This window comes from Phyllostomus discolor, chromosome 13, assembly GCF_004126475.2.
Source record: "Phyllostomus discolor isolate MPI-MPIP mPhyDis1 chromosome 13, mPhyDis1.pri.v3, whole genome shotgun sequence".
Taxonomy (NCBI): Eukaryota; Metazoa; Chordata; class Mammalia; order Chiroptera; family Phyllostomidae; genus Phyllostomus; species Phyllostomus discolor.
The window spans coordinates 38,302,170-38,324,209 of record NC_040915.2 but is presented as its reverse complement, the minus strand read 5'-3'; the positions used below and the strand labels follow the sequence as shown (position 1 = coordinate 38,324,209).

General features: G+C 57.5%; 1 protein-coding gene across 2 annotated transcripts; it reads right to left on the bottom strand.

The window, feature by feature from the left end:
* Positions 1–1,039: 1,039 nt before the first annotated feature.
* Positions 1,040–20,467, bottom strand: RAC1 (Rac family small GTPase 1). Of its 2 annotated transcripts, XM_028527829.2 has the most exons (7): positions 20,167–20,467; positions 12,211–12,282; positions 9,727–9,844; positions 5,571–5,627; positions 4,025–4,087; positions 2,932–3,091; positions 1,040–2,718 (listed from the first exon to the last, which is right to left on the bottom strand). In XM_028527829.2, exons 1-7 carry the CDS (start codon positions 20,199–20,201, stop codon positions 2,588–2,590), a joined length of 636 nt encoding a protein of 211 aa, XP_028383630.1. In that variant the 5' UTR covers positions 20,202–20,467; the 3' UTR covers positions 1,040–2,587. The 2 variants fall into 2 exon arrangements, with proteins under 2 accessions (XP_028383630.1, XP_028383631.1); XM_028527830.2 differs by lacking the exon at positions 5,571–5,627 and having other exon boundaries at positions 20,167–20,465.
* Positions 20,468–22,040: the final 1,573 nt, after the last annotated feature.

Sequence of the window (22,040 nt, the reverse complement as noted above, 5' to 3'; positions counted from 1 at the left end):
ATATAGGATTGAAAGATACACATGCAGAAACAAAAAAATCTCAAAAGCACTTGGCTCTGGGGAGGGTATAAAAGGGGAAGATTGCCTTTTTTTGCAGCAAATCTTTGGAACTGTTTGGTCTTGAAACAGCGTATGTACCTGTGGTTAGAAAGGAACTCAGAACGCTCAAAGCAGGAAAGAGTCTTTAGAAATCGGGTTCCGGCACCAACTACTTACCGCACAACTCCAGGCTCCCGGAAGGTCTGCAAGTCGTACCGTCAGCACCCGCCCTCCCACGAGGCCGGCTTGGGTCCCGACATCTCCCTTTCAGCCCAGAGCCCTGGCCCGAGACGCGCACACGGTGCACATGTGCGCACACAGCTACACACGCGTCCCAGGGTGGGCACCGTCTCAGCGACATTCAGCTGGTCCGAAACCAGACCACCCGCGCCGTGCTGATCACCCGTGTCTCCCCCTAGAGGGGCCACTCCCTGCCCCCCCACCCCCCCCAGCACAGAAACGGAACACGCAGAGAGGCCCGTGAACACGCCCCAGGGGGTGGGTCACCAGGGTCTCGAGGGTTCAAGTCCTGGCGCAGACCCTCGCCTCTCCCCGCCCTCAGGACTGCATCTCCCAAACGGGGGTCCCCGACCTTGGGGCCTTGGCACCAGTCCAGGCCTGACAGGGACCAGGCTGCAGAGCAGGAGGTGGGCTTGGACGGAATGTGCTTGAACTACCCTGAAACCACCCCCCTCACCCTGTTCTGTGGAGAAATTCTCTTCCATGAAACCGGTACCTGGTGCCAAAAAGACTGGGGACTGCTGTCCTAAGCCCAAGGGTTCCCACGAGACCTGCAAGCAGGAGGGCCACGGGCAGCGGCAGTGCGTCCGGAGCTGACCCCTGAACCTGTGTCCAAGGCCTGCCCTGCCCGACTCCCCCGTGAGCCAGAGTGGCCCCACCGGGGCTTCCCCGCTGCTGCTTCTGTCCTGGCCCTTGTTTCCCTGCCCCTAGCTTTAACAAACACTCTCAAAATAAAAAGAAAAAAAAATTCAAGTATTACAGTCATATGATTCAAGGATTTATTAAGTCGTACATGCAAAACATACTGCTAATTGCATTAGCAAAAGATCAATGTAAAAACACTCCACAATTCTGCAACTGTCAATTTAAAAAATGTTGTCCTAGTGGTCGGAGGGCCCCACCTCATGTTCCCGCGGGTGGGGCAGCCGCACGGAACCTGGGCAGCACGAGCGCGGGGCTTGCAGACCCTCACGCCCGAGGGGGGAGCGTTGTTAGGCAGAGCGAGGGAAGCGCGTCCACAGGGGGAGGCGGGCCGGCGTGGACCGAGGTGCGGTGGGGGGGGGGTCTGGCAAGACAGTGATGTTACGAAGGTCCATAGTAAGAATATCTAAAATATTTTAAAAACTGTAAAGATGCAACACGTGATTTTTACATCTAGTTACTAGAAAACTAATTAAGGAAAGCAGGTATTAGCTTTGAATAAAGGAACGAGAAAACAGGAATGCACTTTTACTAATCTACAAAAAAAAAAAAAAAAAAAAACTAAGGTGGAGTCCAGGAAGATTTTGTACAAGGAGGCACGCTGCCTGCTGGGGGGGGGGGGGGGGGTGTCCGTAAGAAAAGCACTTTCTGTTAGCAACCGTAGGAATGGCCAACCCAAAGGCAAATCAAATGCCCGATTTCGGGAGGGATGGCAGGTTCAAGAAAAAGGAAAAGCCTAAGAAAACACTTACTGATTAATACCGACTTTCTTCCTCATCTACGACATTTGACAGAAATTAACCTGTTTAAAATTTTACCCGTGACACTGTTACTCAGTTTAGTTATTACGTGTGCAATGTAGTGTAAGTTAATCTCCACTTCCTATTTTGTCAAAATACTGCTGTCTGCACCCCCAGACCGCACCGAGCGTCCCTCGCACCCCGCCCCGCGCGCCCACGGCCAGGGCCGAACACTCCCGAGGGAACACGTGCGTGAGCGTTCGCTAAAAATCCCAGCCAGAGCCGGCACGCTAACAGTGTACAGGCTCTCACGCTGAAATCAAAAAGGTCGATCCAGAGGGTTGAGCTGTCACACTCACTCCATCACGGTGTACAGTACAACGTCAGGGACGAACATGAGCTGATAAATTACCGACGCGTTAAATGGCAACATTTCGTGAGAGAAGCGGAACTCCCCCGTGTGAGACTCGTCAGAAAGCGCCTGCCTTCCCTGCCTGCAGAAGCTACAGTTTCTCGAAGACAAAGGTCTTGAAACGGTTTAGTGCTTAGTGTTCTTAGCACAACAATGCGACTTAGTTCACAAGGTATTTTGGCAACTCTTAATCTGAGCAAGAAGAGGGACCTTTGAAAAATAAGGCTTTAAGAAAGCTTATCATTTTAGGGCTACGTTTTAATAGAATATGAAAGTTTTAACTCTTACACTTATTTGTTTAAATAAAACCTAAAAATTACTGATTGGTTCAAAATGGTTTTATGGAAAAACTAATCCGTAACAAAAACTTGGCATTGAGTGCGAAGGCTCCGTCGTTGTCGAGCAAAGCGCGCGCGGGCGCCCGGGCGGGCGGCGGGGGCGGGCCCGGCCGCGCCTACAGCAGCAGGCACTTCCTCTTCCTCTTCTTGACGGGCGGCGGGCAGAGCACGGCGCGGATGGCCTCGTCGAACACGGTCTTGAGGCCCCGCTGCGTGAGCGCCGAGCACTCCAGGTACTTGACCGCACCTGCCGAGACACATGGCCTGCACTCACAGCCCCGGTGCACGGCGGAGCGGCCCCCGACCCTGCCGCCGCCCCCGACCGCCGCACGCTGCGGGCCCTGCCCGGCTGGTCCCCGTAAGCCAGACCCTGGGCCGGAGGAGCGCCCTCGCCACTTCCCCAGACGGGACCCCAGTCTGCACCAGAAACGGAAAACACGGGAGCCGCGGGGGTCCGTACCGATCTCCTTCGCCATGGCCAGGCCCTGCGGGTAGGTGATGGGCGTCAGCTTCTTCTCCTTCAGTTTCTCAATCGTGTCCTTGTCATCCCTGAGGTCGAGCTTGGTCCCCACCAGGATGATGGGAGTGTTGGGGCAGTGGTGTCGCACTTCAGGGTACCACTGGACGGATGCAAAGAAACAACCATGGTGAGACACGCTCCTCTACAAACCAACTGCCTTACCTACATTGTATCCACGGCCACCAACATGTCGGCAACCCCTTCGCCTCTGTGACCCCACAGAGCCTTCGTGCGGGAGGACCGCGCCTGCTCCGGTGCCGGGAAGGCCGCCTGCTGCTGCCCTGGATGCGCCTACACGCCCCGCCCACGCCCTCGCGGACCAGAGCACTGCCGGGGCCCGGCACCCCCCCCTGGGCTTTGTGCCGCGCCAGCGAGCCGGGGCTCCCACGGTTACCAGCGCAACAGGGTGGGCGCTACCTGCAAGGCGGGTGGTGGTGAAAAAGACGAGCTCCCCCCCCCCACCAAAAAAAAAAACAAAAACCCACATCGTTTTTGGTAAAACAAGGGAAGTTCCTAGGTCATCTCGGAAAACACTCTGTACAGGGGCTGGCAAAACAGGGTTACAGCAGTGACACCCGCGCTCCGCTGCACGGTGAAGAATGACACGGGAACCACCTGCCCCGCGCCCTCCCAGCTGCGCCCCCTCCGGCCCTCCCCTCCGGCCCACCCCGGGTACACTCAGGGATGCGACTCGACCGTGTGGAGCCAGGCCTTGGCTCTGCCGCCGTCGCCCCACAGACCGCTCCGAGGAAGGGCGTCCTGCAAGCGTCCCCCCTGCCCGCCGGCGTGGGACAGACACGTGGGGCAGAGGCTGGCTGTGCTCCGTCAGTGTGACAAGGGACACGGCACGTCTGAGTCACCCTGAAGCCTGAGAATTCGACCCACTCAAGTCGTATACTTACGGACTAACTCTTTACCTTCACAGAGCCAATTTAAGTGAATGAAAATTAGTAGACGGTATTTTATTTCTCAGCGATCCTGCCTGAGCGTGACGCCACACAACCAAGTGTTCTTCTCAACGACGCCCACTCACCTTCGCGCGGACGTTCTCGAACGAGGCGGGACTCACGAGAGAGAAGCAGATCAGGAACACGTCCTGCGGGGGAGACGGGGGCGGGGCTGAGAGGGCGCTCCTCCACCGCCCGCCCGGGCCAGCAGCCGGCGCCGGGACCGCGCGCCCTGGACACGCGCTGCGGCCCCTGGCCTCGGCCCCAAACCAGGCCCGGCCAGCCCGAGGAGCGCCCCGTTACTGTGACAAGGGGGGTTGGAGGACTAAGCGCCCCACAAGCTCCTCGAGGCTCCGGAGGCCTCAGGTGGGGCCCTGGCGGCCTCTTTCCATCCCTCCCGACTCCCGCTGGGGGCAGAAATCAGGCGTCAGGGCACCCCCTGAATGTTTACTTCTGTAAAACCTGGTCTGCTTCTCAAAGCATTATCTAAAAATGGTATTAACTATCTAATAGTTAAGTATAAACATTTTTAGATGATCACTGGACTCCCATTAAACTGTTTAAAAAAAAATTCATTGGTCCCAGAGAGAGAGGAAGGGCGGGGGAGAGACACATGGGACAGGTGCCCCCCCGTCCGTGCATTCACCAGAATGTGCCCTGACTGGGGCTTGAACCCCCAACCCTGGCGTACTGGGGCAACGCCCTAGCCTACAGAGCTCCCAGGCCATGGCACACGGCTGAAGGATGGCCATCTGCCCCCGGCCCCCGGTGTTTGCTAAATGGACAGGCTCCCCATGGTGGGGGGGCGGGGGCTAACGTGCAAGTGGCATCTTCCCGGGCATCAGAGCTCCGGACACCCGGCCGGACCGGGGAAACCGGCCCCGGGGCAGGTGCAGCTGGAGCACAGTGAACACCTGGAAGAATTTCATCCTAGAAGTGAAATACCTGGATTTTCCCCACCCATTCTGTGTAGTGTAAAGTCTAAATATTTGCCTGAATTTGAAAATGCTCACAAGTTTCTGAAACGCTTGCTCTGTAAGACATACTCCCTGGAAAAAGGCGGTGGTGCTCCCTGTGACGTGCCCGACCCCGAGCCGACACTCGCCCTCCCTCACCCGGCGGCACCTCGTGCCCGAGGGGAAGGGACGCCCGCACGACGCCTGCCTCGCACACCACCGTTAACCGCCAGCGCATGCACGAGTCCTCCACTAACCGCCTGCGCCCGTCACGGCACGTCCAAGCAGCCCACACAGCCACACCGACAGGCCCCCGGCACCGACACCAGCGGGGAAGGCGGCCCCGGCGGCCCCGGTTAGTCCTGCCCAGCCAAGCTCAGGGCCCGCGGTGGGCGTCCCGGCGGAGCCCCCCACAGCTCCATTAAAGCCCCGTTCACAGAAGCCCCTCTCCTCCTCTTGGATGGGAAAAGCAGCCCCCAAACGGCTTTCACTCAAGCTACCAGGCAAACTCACATCCCAGTAAAAGCACGATTCATCAAGCACAACCCCAATCCCGAGTGAATTGGACACAAAACACTCAAGGAACGTGAGGCCGAACAGGAAGTCCTAGCAAAACTAAGAGAAACGAGAGGACAGATAAAGCGCGAAACTGAGGTCGACTGAAAGTTTTACATACGGCAATCGGCTTGTCTTTGCCCCTGGAGGTCACATCCTTACCGTGCGCCTCTCCGACCTAGTAACGCACGAGAACTTCGTCTGAGTGCAGCAAGGGCGGAGGAGGAGGAAAGCAACTCAGCCCGCCACCGTGCCTCGTCGGACGCTGCTGCCTCCGCTCCCCCGGGCCGTGCTCTGCAAGCGGGGGAGGCTCTAGCAGGCCTGTCATGCCACGGCCACAGAAACACTCTGCCAACCAACCCGGGAACAGGGCCCGGGGGGCACCGTGTGGCGGTCGGTTGGGGTGGCGGAGAGAGGGGACAGGGCGCCCCGCGCCCAGCAGCAGACACAGAGGGCCCCTTCCCCGGCGGAACTGACCCCTGGCCGGGAGACTCAGGCTCAGGGAGGAAGCACTAGGTACGCGTCCCTCCTGCCACCAGCGCCCGAGAGCGACAGGCACCCCTCGCGCAGCTCCCCTCCCAGGATCCGCCTCGGGCCTCAGCCGAGACCCGGCACACAGGGGAGCCCTGCCTGGGGGCCAGGCCCGGGGAACGGGCGTGCCCCCCGTTCGGGGAGGGGGTGGTGCCGCGCCGAGACCTGCCGTGCGGCCCTGCGGCCCTAGGTGGCGGCCCCCCAGTGCCCGTCTCAGTGCCTCCCACTGCTCCCCCGGCCCCGCAAGGACAGACTCGCTCTCCAGCGGCACAGAGTGCTGCAGCCCTTCTGAGATGGGCGCGGGGGGGGGGGGGGGGGGGGGGGGGGAGTCTGCACCGCCGCCCTCCCCAGGCTGCTCTGGGTCCCAGGTCCAGGGCACCGGTCAGGCTCGGCGAACACCTGGCCCGGCCGGGGAGCCGTCTGCGGAGACCTGTCCTCGCCAGGCCTCGCCGTGAGGCCCCGGCTGCGCTGTGACACGGGGGCTGCAGGGGACTGGCCACAGAGGCGCCGGGTGAGGTGTCCTCGGACCACATCTGTCATACCCGTTTCAACCCTGAAGATCGTCTTTTTCGATGAATCTCGCTGTCCTCCTCCCAACCCACGCTGGCGCTGCACGGCCTGCCTGCCCCTCCCCCAGCTGCAAGGAATTGCTGCTCGTGCTCCCGGCCCTCACCCCCAGCACCAGCTGTCCGGACCCCTGCTTTCCGCCGAGGCCCAGGCAGCGTTCACGCCACTCACCCCGGCCCGGGGTCCCCTCTTCACCCTGTCCTTGCAGCGCTCCGAGCCCCTCAGCAGAGCCACCTTTGCCGTGGCCACCGTCTCCCTTCCTCACGGGTCCTGTGGGTGTTCTGGGGCCTGTGTGTTCCCCCTGCACTGTCCTGGGTTGCAGGCCACCGTTCCTAGGGACGTCACTGGTACTTCCTGACACCGGCGGGCCTTTGGTGACTTACGACGCCTGCACCGCACAGCCTGTCCCCACTGGTCAGCAGTGCGGCGGCTCCTCCTGCGGCCTCTGCACCGGCCAGCGGCAGAGCCCGCAGGAAGCCGAGCCCGCCCCGAGCAGGAGGGGAGAGGGCCGACCTCCGGAGGGCTGAAGCCTCCCTGCTCCAAGGCACTGTCACTCCCCTCTCTTCCGCTGTGTGCTCTTCCGAATGCTTCCCAGCCGGTTTCCACCGTCAGGCTCGCAACAGCGTTTGGTGTGGACGTCCTGCGCACAGAAGGACGGCCGGGGCGCGCCGGCAGAGCAGAGCAGAGCAGCCCGGACGCCCGGGAGCCCGCCCGGCACCCGCAGCTCCGCCGCGGCAGGTCTGCGGGGGGTAGAGCGACGCCCCAGGGCTCTGACGGCGGACAGGGCCCTGCGCGGCCCTGCTGGAACTGAGGCCCGGAGGGAAGAATGGAGACGCTCACTTCACCACCGTGTCTAGGCACCAACACAGGGTCACCGTGCCAACCATGGGACACCGAAGGCCCCTCTCCCAGCCGAGGGAGTAACCCGCCTCTGGGCCAATCACAGCTCCAGACTCGCTGCATCCACGCCCTCTGGGGAAGACACCCAACCTCCGAGCTCCCTGCCGGCACCCAAGCCAGAGCAGCGCTCCGCTTCCTCGCAGCCCGCGCAGACAGCGAGCAACCCCTGACGCAGCAGGGTCCTCGCCGGCCCGAGCGCAGGCCGGCACAGCACAGGAAGCCGACCACACGGCCCCGGCGAGTCAGCCTGCTCCCGCTCACACCACGAAACGCTGGAGCAGGGAGGCGAGCACGGGTGCGCAGACGCGACGAGAGAGGCTGGGCGGGAGCGCTCCGGCGGTCCCACCTCCACCCGAGCCCACCAGCGGAGGACCAGCGTGCAGGACTCACAGCGTGGTTTTAAAGAGAACGTGAAGATCGTTTATTGGAAGGCAGGAAAGCCCGAAGGATCGTGTAGTTTAGAGAAATTAAACCTGAAGAGCAATTTATACTGGAAACCACGACTTGCCCACCATCTTCAGGAGAACAAAAGAGAAGCTGACGGTTAAACAGACCCCACGCAGCCACACGGAGCCGCCCAGCGGAGACGGGCGCCAGCGTCTCGTGACCGGAGGAAACACAACGTCTCTTCTCACGGGCCGCAAAGACGCCTCCCACCCGGCCCTCCCCGGGCGGGCACAGGCACCGGCACCGTCGGGGCAGGGGAGGGGGGCCACAGGGAGAGGCCCGCAGGCCAAGGGAGCCAGCACCCAGAGACCACGCTCCCCCCACACAAGGTCCGGGTTTCTTCCCCCTCTGCAACACAAGCTCAGGGTGCAGCCAGCGAGGCCCGGGGCCTGCTCCCCTCGGCAGGACGGCGCAGCTCAGAGGAGGAGGCCGGCTCCTCCGTGCTCAGACCCGCCCCCAGCAGCCAGGGTGACCCCTCCCTCAGCCCCAGGGAGTCCAGGCCGGCTCGCCTGTCACTGCTGTTTGGGCGCTCTCTCTCTTCGTCCCCAAGCATGCCCCCCCGCCCCCCACCCAGCTGGCACCTGGGACGCTGTATCACACGGCCCTTGTGAGCCCCGTGAGGGCAAGAACCGCACCCCGCCCCTTTTGGCTGTCCCAGTGTGGGACAAGCAAGCAGTCCTTCCCTCCCCTGGAACAAAGGGCAGGGCCCAGCCCTCGCCGCCGCGGGCCGCTTCAGTCAGTCCTCCGTGACCTTCAGCACACGAGACGGGCATCTCGCCCAGGCGCCCTTCACACGCCACGAGCACCTCTCTCAAGAGGAAGAGGCCACGCCCTACCTGCCCTCTGCGTCGTCCCGGGAGGTGGCTGAGTGACACCCACCCTCCCTGATGCATCCAGTGGGACAGGAGACTCCCACTCAGTACCTCTGCGAATCCACTTCAAGTCTGGAGTGAGTTATTGAGCGCCACCGGTACAGAATAGATTCCCAAACACGTTAAATTCACACCGTTTGGTCATTTGGCTGGTTTTCAACACTTACAGGTAACTTTTAGCTGAGATTAACAGAAATCGTGCAACCCAAACCTCCCGTTTTGTAGTTCTGGCCTGTTCCCAGGGCCCAGCTACAGAGCGACCCAAGGCGGGCCGCACGAGGAGGCTGCCCCAGCAGTCCCCCGCAGGAAACCCAGCGACCGCGACCCGCACGGGAAAGGCCGTGTTCAGAAGTTGGACACTGTCATCACTAAGCAGCACATTCGTTCAAAAACAAAAACAGAAAAGACTCGGCAGACTGGAACTAATCAGTTGTTCTCACCTGCACCCCCCCCAAGGTGGGAAAGTGACGACTCAATCAATCAATCAATCAATCAAAGGATCAAAGCCTGCCTTCTCTGGATGTCTCCCTGACCCAGACCCTGACCCTGACCGCCAAGCCATCCTGGCTTGCTGAGAGGAGGGGTGGGCCACTTCCAGGCGCCGGTCTCAGTCCTGAACCGAGGAGTCTCCGGGTCGGTCCGAGCGTCGACACCGGAACTCGGAGGACCCCACGGACCCTACACGGGGGTGCCTGCGGTGCGCCCGGGGCTGCGCGACCTGCTCCGCGTGTGCCGACCCACCCAGTCCTACGAGTCAGGAGGTGGAGACCAGGGACGAAGACAGCTGCCCAAGGGCACGCAGCCAGCAGGAGGGGAGCAGGCTCTGAGCCCAAGGCATCTGCTCAGCGGCCTCTGTGCCCAGAGACGCGAACAGAAGCACACGTGAGGCGACCCGCGAGGGTGAGCCACTCAGGAATGCGAGTCCGACAGAGCGCATCCCGGATCGGCCGCGGCGCTTACCGTCTGCGGGTAGGACAGGGGGCGTAGTCTGTCGTAGTCCTCTTGTCCAGCGGTGTCCCACAAGCCCAGGTTCACCGGTTTGCCATCCACCATGACATTGGCAGAGTAGTTGTCGAAGCTGGAAAACGTGGAGGAAAAGTGGTTAGTCTCCAGCCTCGGAGCGTGAGGCTCAGGTCCGGGACCTGAGTCACCGCCCCTGCCGGGGTCCCAGAGGAGGGGGTGCTACAAAGGCGGGGGGTGGGCCTGGAGGCCCCCAGGCCAGCACGTGCCCCCCTGCAGGCACCAGGGGAACCCAAAAGCGAAGAAGTAGAGGGAGAACGGGGTGGAACGTGAGGGAGGCACACACACACACACAACTTGAGAAAAATGCCGAGAAACAGAGGGAAGGAGCTGGGTTTAACAGGACAAACGACTGTCGGCAATAAAAAAGCTCTGCCTGTAACGAACAGAACGTCAAGGGTTTTCTCCCCAGGACAAAGTAACGCACGGACCCGGCCCCCCTCTCGAGCCCCACATGCAGAGCCCCTCTGCACGTGTGCCTCGTGTGCACAGGACGCACACGGCTGGGCGCGAGTCACGCCGAGGTCGCGGCCGCCCCGCTGCAGCCGACGTGCAGAGGGGTTCTGGGGAACCGCCGTGGAACGTTCTCAAAGCGCACGCGCCAGATCACACGCACATTTAGAGCAAGTGCCCTGTAGCTGCCGCACGGCGGCCAGTGAGCTGCAAGAGGCGGCCCAGGGAGGCCTGCAGGCTGACAGGAGGCCACCGCGAGGCCCATGCAGTGAGCAGCCCACTGAGAGGAGGAGCTGGCGCCGCCGCTCCAGCCGGGGCAGGCGCACGCAGAACACCGCGGGACTCAGACTCCGTCACTGCGCGCGGGAGACTGAAACGCGGGGCCTTCCCTGCGCGGGGCAGCAGCGTCAGGGTCCGGCAAGGGCCAGGCTGCTCGCAGGGTTCAGCGAGCACACTGGCCTTCACAGGGGCGGGGTCTGATGGGCGGTGGTTCTGCCTCGTGAGCAAAGGGCTGACTTCTCACTGAATGGTGACGTTTTTTCCATCCGGATGAAAAAATCAGGGGCTGGTCTCGTACTAGACCAAAAAATACATTCTAAATGAATTAAAGATAAGAACTTCAGCTGCAAAGGTCCCAGAAAGATCCCTGGAGACCAGGCTGCACCTCTCAGGCCGGACTGGCCCCCGCAGTGAGACGCGCTGAAGGCGGGGCGAGGGGAGAGGGCGCGTCTGCGTGAAACTGTCACACTGGTCCGGGGCAGAGGACACCGCAGCGAAGTTCAAGGACAGACGAGAGACAGGAGCTAATAGTTTACGTACAAGAGTTTCATCAATAAGAAAAAATTCGCTGCAAAGAGAAGCGAAGCGTTCCGGCAGGCAGCTCACAGGAGGCTACGAACGGGGAGGAAACGTTCAAAGACCTGAACCGCGAGGGCGACCAGAATGCAAACGAGGCGGCAGCCTCTCAGGTCTGCAGACCACAGCCGCATGGGGGGGCCGCTCTGGGGGCAGTGGGTCCCGGCGGTCACCCTTCAGGCAGCAAAGGGGCAGCGGGTGTCAGTATTTAAAATGCGGCACAGCCCCACCACCAATGACCTATCACACGTGCGCAAACACACACGGGATGATGCTTATTAACACAGCACGGTCTGTACCGCCAACCCCCACCCCAAACCCAAACGGGCCGTGCACACATCGGCCGGAGCAGGACAGGACGACTCCACTCCCTGTGCATTAACATATGTGCACGACTCTTCAGGGGGTCACCCTGGGGGGGGGGGTGCCCGGGAAGTCAGTGCAGGGGTGGGCAGGCGGGCCTTGAGGTGTTTCTCCAGGGGATGGGAGCCATGGAGACGCAGCTCACGGCGGCCACAGGGTGGCGCTCAGAGGCTGGGCTCCCTGCCTGGGGCTCCGGAGCCACCCCATCATCAAAAAGGCACTTTGCCATCTCCACCCAATGCTACGGCCAACAGGGAACAGGCAGTCAGCAGCCAATCCCGCCCTCCCGCACACTCCCGCCCCCCACCCCGCCCCCCCCTGATGTCAGCTGCAATGCCCCAGACCCCACAGCAGCGTGCAGGCAGGGACCCACGGGCCAGGAAAGGCCACTCACGACAGGAGGAAGCAGCTCCCTCCCAGGGCCTCAGTCCTTCGCACCCACAGCCCGGGGAGCCAGAGTCCTCGGAGACTCATGCATCTCCCAGCCTCTCTACTCCAGTAAGGGACGCTGCTTTCTGTTTCCTAAATGTCTCAAAATCAATCAGGAGAGCTGTGTGTTTTATCGCTACGGGGAAACTTTACATTAAGTATTTCTTAAAAGCCCGAATATGTAGACTTTGGTGAATGTTTCAGAGAAAAAGGAATCGTACCCGTCCCTGTAAGGATTAAGAAAGGCTTGACAGCACAACACAGGTCAGAGGCGCCCCCGAACCGCCGCAGGTGGTGAACCCCAGTGCAGCGGGAGGTACTCACACGGTGGGGATGTACTCTCCGGGGAACGCATTGGTCGTGTAGCTGATCAGCAGGCAGGTTTTACCTACAGCTCTGGAGAGAGAGGAAGGGGTGTCAGGTGCTTGGTTATCACGAATGTCCTCCTAGTTTTTCACTATCCCGTTAGAGTAATTCATAGAAAAACCTAGGGGCATACACCAAGTACTCAGCATTAAAGAAAACCGTTTCTGCAACCTTTTAGTCAGCACTACACACATACATATTTTTATCCTGAAATTTAAACAAACAGGATTTTTCAGAAAGGCAGCATCAGGAGCCTTCACATTCAGGTTAGGTATGTGTTACTAGCGTTCACAGTCCGGAGAGAGAGTTATTAAATAAGCACAAATTCAAGAGGAAAACTATTTAAAATTGAAAGTCTTTTCTGTGACCATCTGTAGAAGTCTTTCCTCCAGAAATCTTTGATTCTGTCCTGAAATGATTTTGATGAATACTAATATGCAAACACAGCTTTCCACTTCGTTGCTAAGGAACAGTTTGCTGCCTCTGACTGGCAGCCCCAACTCCGGCAGCCTCCTGCAGCCGCCCCCGCCCGGGCGGTCAGTGAGGACTGTTCTCTTCACAGAGGCCTAGTCATCGCGGCCACACAGACTGGTCTCCAACTCGTCTGCATCACTCGCCACCTCCCCGCCCCCGCCCTCACAGATCACTGCGAGCTCGAGCTCCAGGAGCAGCGGACACAGTGTAACCCGGATGCGTTCATGAGCAGCTCGGGGGTGCGGGAGGGAACCTCCCAAGCAGCTGCAAGGAGAAGAGAGTTAAGAGGCAGGAGGCCGACAGTGCGCCACTGAGCACAGGTCCCAGTGGGGCTGGATGTCTTCCAACCAGTTCAAATTTTTTTTTCTCAAGAGAACATCATGTAAAAATTAAGGTTACTGCACCATTGGCCAAACGAAAAACAAAACAAAAAAAGTAACAGTCCCCAAACTCCCAACACTCACAGAGGGGCTTCAGGAGCTGCCAGAGCCCACACCCCGGCCCCCTACGGGCTCCCCAGATGCTCTTCCCCCGCGAGCCCGTGGCCCTGCGGTCCTCGGCTGGCAAACCCCAGTTCCGAGGACACACAGGAGTTCTGAGCCGTGAAACCTGCTGTCCGGCCTCACGGAAGCTATGTGCTTTTCTAATTCCCCTGCACTCTTAGCTTATGGCAAAAACCTCTGAACAGGGGCAGATCACAGGCCCAGCCAGTCTTGTCAATACTTGTTTCACTGGCAACATTATTAAGGGCTTACCAAAAGTTGGAACTCCCCACCCCAAAGACCTCGCCGAGTCAAACACTGTATCATCGGGAGGCAGCTTCCAACTCCTAAAGGCTGTTTGCAGAGATGACTCACCGGCCGGCCATACACTCGGTTAAAAGCTCAGAACGTCAAAATAAACCTGTAGGAGCAGGAGCCCGAGATCTGAAGTCATCACCCTGGATGAGACCCACCCACAGCCACTCTCACTCACTGGCTGGGATTTGGGGTGAGTTCCAACTTCCTTGGGCCTCTAGTTTTCTCAACTGTAAAATGGACGAGACGTTCCCAACTCCATCACAAAGCCACGGTGAGTATTAATTCCATTCCAACCTGTACCAACAAACCTGTTGTTGCACCAGGAAGTGTACCAAGTGCTGCAATGAACTCGACCTCATGGCATTTACGCAGGTGCTTAATTTAAAGAAGAAGAATGTCGCCACGATGTAAGATCATAGGAGTGACAAGTGTTATCAAAGATGCTCCGGAAACACACGGCAAAGAGCTCGAAGCCAGTCTCGGGACGGTCAGAAGAAGCAGCAGTGCACGCTGAGCGGGAAGGGAGGACGGGACGACACATGACAGGGAGGAGTCGTCCGGACAAGAGCAACAGCAAGCGGGGAGGCCCAGAACCCGGAGGAGCCCAGAATCCCTGAAGAACGGAGAAGGAAGCCGCAAGGGGCAGAGGAAAATGGGAGAGGTTGTCACTTCTTGTTGCTAAGGACCAGGGACTTGACCCCACGTGGGAAGTCACACAGGGCCGTAGTGGCCCAGACACCATCAGATTTGCATGTTTGGGAGAAGCCCCCGGGTGCTGCAGAGAGAGACGTCGGAGGCCGGCACTGGGGGCAGGAAAATGGGGAAGCGGCAGCAGCAGCAGCTGCCCCGTTCCAGCAGCCGGCCCCGGCCGGCGGGACGGAGAAGGGGTTTTCGGGGGAAGAGACGGGCCCCGAGAGGGCCCCGGACTCGAGGGGCAGCACAAGTGTGGGTGCAGCAGCTGGGGACGGGAGAGGCGCCCAGGGCCACGACAAGTGAACCCCTTCTCGGGACGAGGGACGCTGTGCACAAACACCCGTGGTCACTGCCACTTTGTGTGCGGGCGAAGCAGCAGCGGAGCCTTCAACTTTCCCGCTAAAGCGCAGCAGCACCTCCTCTCAGACCCCGGCCGGCCTCCTCCCGGTGTGCGGGGCCGCCCCCGCTGCAAATACGGCCGGCTGCGTTTGAGGCTTCCGCCCGCAGCCGAAGCGGGCCTTCGGGAAGGTTGGACTGGGGAGGAATTCAAGGTAAAGACAGAACCTGATCTTGGCCGAAGTTTTATTACCAAGCGTTTGCTACAACTCTTTCTACGTGGAAATTATTGAACTATAAAACCGTAACTTTTTAAACAAGGACAGGTCCAGTGGTTGATCTGAATATTTCCTTGGTTTGCCTCCTTTTAAACACGCTCTGCACACACACTCGCCCGAGGCCCCAGCCCACGCTGGCTCGGGCACAGTCACGGCTTCCCCACGGGGCGGCTGGGGCCGCACCTGGTCACAGCCTCGGCGGAGGCCGCTGCAGACCTCTGGCAGTTCCTGTCTGTTCAGGGTTTCCAACTGTGTACAGTAACTGCTCGGCTCACCCCGTTTCAGTCTCTGAAAGATGCCGTGACTCAGAGCACAAACGTGAGTCTGCTGAAAGGAAGTTTAACTCGAGCGCTTTTTCTTTGACCTGCCCGTGCAAGGATCGGCCCCACCCAGAATAAACAACCAAGATCCAGGCCAGGAACTCATGTTCCTATCATGTTCCTTTTTCTATTAGGAGAATTTCAAGGAAACTTTTCACTCAAAATATCTTGGGCAAATTTCAGTGTTAATTCCTGAAATCCATAAACCAAAACTTTAAAAAAAAAATTATCAATAAACCTGGAAACATCAGCAATTCCTTGATGCGGGGGGGAAAAAGGGGACCCAGGAAGCTCAAAAATTCAAAAAAGACCTTGAACTGAAAGTCCTCAAGTTATACTGGGAAATGGGGATGGGGTAACAGAAAGCCTCCGGTGAATGTGTAAATGCAGGGACTATGTTCAGAAAACACATGAACTAACAGGAGTCCTTTCATGCTACAAGAATACAAAACCCAACCGGGAATTCTGACGTTGTTACAAACAGTGGACATTGCATCAAACACATGGAAAGCCATCCATTATCACCACTGGAGGCTTAAAAAAAATCGGACTCTGTGTAGTTTCTGGAACACTCAAAGCTGAAGATACTACCTACCTATAACAGGGTTCGAACCTGAAGCAGCCTTTACTCTAAACCCCCTTCTAAAACCCCCAAGTCCAAACCCGGGGTTAGCTGATACTTGAGTCAGCTAAAAACAGCGCTCATAGGTGGGCTGGAATGGGAGTAAAAGGGAGAAAACTGTACTTGAACAAAGATTAAAAAAAAAAAAAAAAGACAGCGCTCATAACAAGAATTTCTATCACCCTCAGTCTCCTTCGAAATGGACTTCGCTATTAAATCCTCTTAAAACACTGCCTCCGTGCCCTGGCTGGTGTGGCTCAGTGGACTGCACACCAGCCTGCAGACTGAAAGGTCGCCAGTTCAAGTCCCAGTCAGGGCACATGCCTGGGTTGTGGGGCCAGGTCTCCTGTTGGGGGTGTGCAAGTGGCAACCAATGTTTCTCTTGCAGATTAATGTCTTTCTCCCTCCTTTCCCCCATCTCTATAAATAAAATAATTTTAAAATAAAAAATATTCCCTCCAATAAGATATGCGATAAAGCAAAATGTTGATTACAGAATCCAGGTGGTGGGTATACGTGTGTTCATTGGGCAATTCCTTCAACTTTGGTATGTTCGAAATTGTTCATATTAAGACGTTGAAGGAACAACATTCCTTCTGGTGACACCTGGCAACTGCCCATCAGGACTCGGCAGCAGGATTCCTGATGAAACGTCTCCCTTCTAGGAAGCCTCCGCCGGGAGACGGCTACCTGGCGACGCGCGGGCGAGAGGACAGGGAGCGCCAGGACCCTGGACGGCAGGTGCGCAGACAGCGCGCGGCAGGGACGGTGCAGGTTCCTGCAGACGGAGGCCCGAGCCCCCTCCACTAAGCCAAACCTCCAACTTCTACTGAGACTGCCCTGTGAAACGGCTGTCCGTGGGGAGAGCAGCTGGGGGAAAGGGCGGAGGAGGTAAGCAAAAAACCACAGACAACAGCGCAGTGACGACCAGAGGGAAAGTGCGGCGGGGAGACGCGGGAGAGGGCGCGGGGGGTGAACGGTGACGGGAGGAGGCTCGCCCCGGGGTGGGGAACACTCAGCACAACGTACAGGTGATGGCACAACAGCACACCTGCAATCTGTATTTTTAATTTACTGACTTTCCGAAAGAGAGAGAAACATCCACTTGTTGTTCCACTGATTTATGCGTGCACCGCTTGCTTCTTGCAGGCACATGACGGGGGAATCAAACCAACTGAACTACCCGGCCAGGGCCCAAAATCTGTATTATTGTATTAACCAGTGTCACCCCAATAAACTCAATTTAAAAAAATAGTTCACACACACACACAAAATCATATACAACCTAACCATCCAAGAGGAGAATGAACGAATAACCTAGGACTATAACAAACAGTAACACATTATCAAAACCACCCCCCCCCCACAGCATTTTGTGCCATTTTATCAACCGAGATCAGAATCAACTGCTAAACCTGAATTTGGAAGCCAGTGAGGAATTCAAACACCTTTACAAACAGATAAAAAACACGGCACCCTGCGCCTCAAGACAGAATACATACAGACAGTTCATGAAGCTTAAAAGAAATTCATGTATCATGCCACTGCTGACCGACTGTTCAACAGGAACGGAGAGTAACTGGTGTGAATACACTCCTGTGAGGAGGGAACCGTGCAAGGCACTCTTCACGCTCAACAGAAAAAACCCTGGGCAGCAGCATCTAAATTAGACACTGGGGTGAAGAGCCCACCGGCCCAATCTGCACGCCAGCGTGCACAGTGAGTGAAACGAGGGCTTCAAGTGCCCTACCCCCAGCCTCCCGGGAAACCAGAGCAGAACAACAGACCGAAAACACCTGTTCGTAAGTCCTCCTGTGAGATGCTGTCTCACCTGAGTCAGGCTGAGAGGACATCTCGGGGCAGAGGTCCCTCAAATAAGAGCGACAGACCCTGCGTTAAGGAAGGACTGACAGAGAATAAAAAAATATCAAATTTTGTCTTGGCTGGTGTGGCTCACTGGGTTGTGTACTGCCTTGCGAACCAAGGGGTCACTGGTTTGATTCCCAGTCAGGGCACATGCCTGAGCTGCAGGCCAGGTCCCCAGTAGGGGGCGTGTGATAGGCACCCACATGCTGATGTTTCTCTCCCTCTTCCCCTTCTCTAAAAATAAATAAATAAAACCTTTTTTTAGTATCAAATTTTATCTCTTATTTTAGAGTCAATGCCAATCAAATCACAATATAGGAAACAATCCAATAGAAGAGCATATGTTAATTGATCCTAGTTATAACATGGTTATGACATAGCTTTTAAAAATATTTTAAATTTTTTTTAGCTTACTGATTTTTAAAGAGAGAAAGGGAAGGAAGGAGGGCGGGAGGGAGAGGGAGAAAGAGAAACACAGACTGGTTCCTCTCATCGATGCCTTCACTGGTGGATTCCTGCGTGCGCCCCAGCAGGATGGACCGCAGCCCTGGCCTGCGGGGCGGGTGCTCTGACCAACCAGGCAGCCCCGCCAGGACTCCCAAGAACATTTTTTAAATGAGGAAGCTTTGCCATTTGTGGGACCCGTTTGCCTTCATTGCTCAATCTGCCCGTAACTGCCTGCAATCCCCACACTAAGCATTAGCCCCACTAAATGTAGACCCACGTTTACAGCGGGCATCCCAACTTCATCACCAGGGATGTTTTATTTGGGTGAAAGCAGCAAGATGTGTTTTTTGGGGATGGAAAATGAGGTATCTAAAGTTCTGTGCTGAAATACTGTGTGCTCCACCCTGTCCATTAAATAATAGCTTCAAATGCTCGTGTAGAGGTACATGTCACTCCGAATGTCACTCAGCCCTAGTCAACACCCATGTCAGATACTGTATTAAAACACTAAAACCCGCAAGGCCAGCAACCGGGTTTCCTGCCCAGCGCTGCCCTCACAGAGCCGGGCAGCGCCTGCGAGCACCAGCCCCGCAGCAGTGACTCGGCAGCTGGGACCCGCTGGCCGGCGTCGGGTTTAACCTCACGACTTCCCCCGGAGGCAGCGCTCCGGGGGGAGCGACACGGCGGGGTTTCCGCGGGAGCGGTGGGGCCGGGCTGTGCGGGAGGGATCCGGATCCCCCAGCCGACAGTCAACAAGTACTCGGGCTGATGGAGCCAGTCAAGACGGTAGAGGTCCCCATCCGCGAGCATTCCATAAACTAAACATACCTGCTTGTGCTTCTGTTTTAGTTTTAAACATTTGCAAATAGGAATGTTACAATGATTAGAATATGAAAACATCAGCAATTTGACTTTTTTAAACGTACAGTAACAGTTTTGAATGTCTAACAATGATGGAAGGACGCTGAGAATTCATAAACTCGTGGACAGGCATCAAAGCACCATCCGTGCTCACGACGACTTAGGGAAGAGGAGCGAGAGGCACCAGCGATGCCCAAACGCTTCCTTCGACTTGACGTGAGTCAAAAAATGTGCCAGTTGCATCCTGAGTTTGATGAAACTGGTAGTCATTCTCGGGGCTTCCCTGTCCCCGCTTAACTACTGGAGCAATGCTGAGTGAGACACACGATTTTGCTCGCATTACACTAAGATTCTTGTTTCAATGGGCGGAAAAAAAAAAAAAAAAACCCAGCCCCCTGCATAAGACAAGTCTTGTCTTCCCCCGAGACCTGTAACCACCAGGCAGCAGTGAGAAGAAATGCCCCGAGTCCCAGGGCCTCTCGGCCCGGGAAGCCTGCTCTGCTACACCCCATTCCTAACGCAAGACGCCAAGGCCAATTTCACTTTTTTTTTTTTTTTTATGACCACACCACGCTCAGAAAAAAAGAACCTTCTTAATCGCATCCAGCTCCTCGCAGCTAGGACCTTAAAAATGTCTCCACCGAAAGAGCAAAAAGGATCATTCTTTTAAATCCTAAAAGTGGCCAAGTACCCGTGAAAGGAACCCCTGGTCAACCAGGTTAAGGTCCCCAAACTAAGCCAGGCAAACGCTGGGCAGTTAGGACCGACTGGCCGCCGGGCCGCACGGATGCTCTCAGTGGGGCTCGGGAGGTTCCTATAAAAGCCAAGAAAAGAGCCCTTTTTTTTTTTTTTTAAGAAAAGGAACTCTCTAAGCCCACGAGATCCACAGTTACGGAGGGCGGAGGCGGCGGAGCGCCGCGGGGCGAGTCCGGCCGGGCGGTCAGCGGGTGCGGGGAGAAAGCGGAGGGTGGAGTTCACTTTTCCCTCCGGCCGCCCAAGGCGATTCCCTCCCCCACCAAAAAGAGAGAGAAAAGGGCCAGGAGCAGGCGCGCGCCGCCGGGTCCCGGGGAGGGGTGGCGGCCGCGTCCCCCGCCCGCGCGCCCCGGGGAGGCCGGAGCCCAGGCCCCCCACGCGCGCCCTCGCGCCCCGTCCCGTCCCGCCCCGGCCCCAAACCCGCAGCCGCGACCCCCGGCCCCGGCCCCGGGCCGAGTACTCACCCGTCTCCCACCACCACACACTTGATGGCCTGCATCTGGGCCGCTCGCTGGGCCGCGGCGGAGGCGGCGGCCGGGCACACGGGCGAGGAGCGGCGGGCTCGGGGCGCAAGAGGCAGGCGGGCGCGCGGCTGCGGGCGGCAGGGCGCAGGGTGCCGGGGCCGCAGTCCACGCCGCCTCGCCTTCCGCCTACGGGAAGCCGAAGCCCAGCAGCGGCCACCACCCAAAGCTGGGGAAATCGGCCGAGAAACAGGAAATGGCCGCTCCACTCACATCCGGCCGTCCCTGCCCAGTGCCGGCGCTCCCAAGCTTGGGGCGGGGCTTTCCCGCCCGCGCGCTCCTGGGACTCCTCTCGGCTTCGGGCGCGCTCGGGGCGGTTCGGGAGCGCTCGGAGACTCCCGGGGTCGCTCGGGCGTGCTCGGGAGAGCTCGGCCCCGCCCGAGCGCGCGGGGCGCCATCTTTGCGCGCTGACGTCACGGCCCCGCCCCGGAAGGCCAGGGTTGGGGCTGGAGAGCCAAGTTGGGTCTCAGCACCCCGCTCTGATGCTCGCCTGCAACTCCTGCGTGAAGCCCGCGGGAGAGCGTCGATCTGTCCTCTATAGGTGCTAATCGTAACTTATATGTGACAGAGCCCTTCTAGAAAATTCAGAACCCAAACTGTAAAGATGATAAGACCGTATGTCACGCCACTTATTCAGACGTACCCTGGGTTCATGGAGCCAAAAGTTCTGAACGCTCTTCTCTTTCTTACGCGTTTTCTGTATCTCAGTGCGTTGAACAGTTATTTCCTGTGCTTTTTGTTGAGCAGACATTTTAACTTCCACGGCCGAAAGGCTTTTTTTTTCTTTCTTTTTTTTCTTATTGGGGCATTTCTAGCTGGAAAAGAAGACCACGGCCTGGGGCGTGGAGTCGAAACCACCTGCAGCAGCTCCCGGTGGGGGAGGGAATGTGTCTGGGCCCTGGAGCTGACCCGCTCTTGTTCGCAAACAGCGTGGGGGAAAAGATGCAGACTGTTGGGAAAGAATGTGCATTGGCTACAGATGAGCGGGTGGGAGAAGGAGAAGCAGGGCTAGTTGTGGGATGGGGTGGGCGCAGCGTCCGGAAGAAAGAAGCGTTTGCTCCTTTGGGGTGGGTGGTAGGCAGTAGTCCAGAAAGTTCACACGGAAACAAGAAGTGGAAGCTTCTGGGGCTCAGATGGCTCCTGACTGTCCCCACTTTTAGATAATGGCGGAAGCAGCCCCCCTGGAAGTCCAATCCCAGTTCCAGCCTACACTCAAGAGTGTGAGCAGTCTCGTTCGCCGGCCCCCAGCCGCTGACAGGCTCCCTGCTCTGCGCCTTCCACTTGCCAGTTCTTTGAAATGTAATCCAGAACATCTCAGGGGTTTTCCCTGGTCACTTTGTACCAAGCCCTGAAGATAATGTTCTGTTCGCAGACCATGAAAGTGCCAGTATGTTGGTATATTTCTGCTCAGTTATTTTATATACATGATGATCATGCTTTAAACAAAACTGGGAAGTCAAACTGAATCATTATGGGAACATTTTCATTTTATTGTTTTTAAAGATTTTATTTATTTTTAGAGAGGGGAAGGGAGGGAGAAAGAGAGGGCGAGAAACATCAATGTGTGGTTGCCTCTCACGTGCCCCGCACTGGGGACCTGGCCTGCAACCCAGGCATGTGCCCTGACTGGGAATTGAACCAGCGACCCTTTGATTCCCAAACTGGCGCTCAATCTACTGAGCCACACCAGCCAGGGCCATTATTGGAACATTTTTAATGGCTGCTTCTATTCATTCCATTTTGCGTACCTGCCTTCATTTAACCATCCCTCTGTTATCGGATACTTGCATTGTCCCTGTTTGACAGACAGTGCTGGG

Excerpts from the sequence above, each read along its gene's own strand:
- RAC1 (XM_028527829.2), bottom strand. The coding sequence starts at position 20,201 with ATGCAGGCCATCAAGTGTGTGGTGGTGGGAGACGG. Across the intron at positions 12,283-20,166 it reads TGTGTGGTGGTGGGAGACGG|AGCTGTAGGTAAAACCTGCC; the intron begins GTGAGTACTCGG and ends CTCTCTCTCCAG. Across the intron at positions 5,628-9,726 it reads CCCTGTCCTACCCGCAGACG|GTCGGAGAGGCGCACGGTAA; the intron begins GTAAGCGCCGCG and ends GTGCGTTACTAG.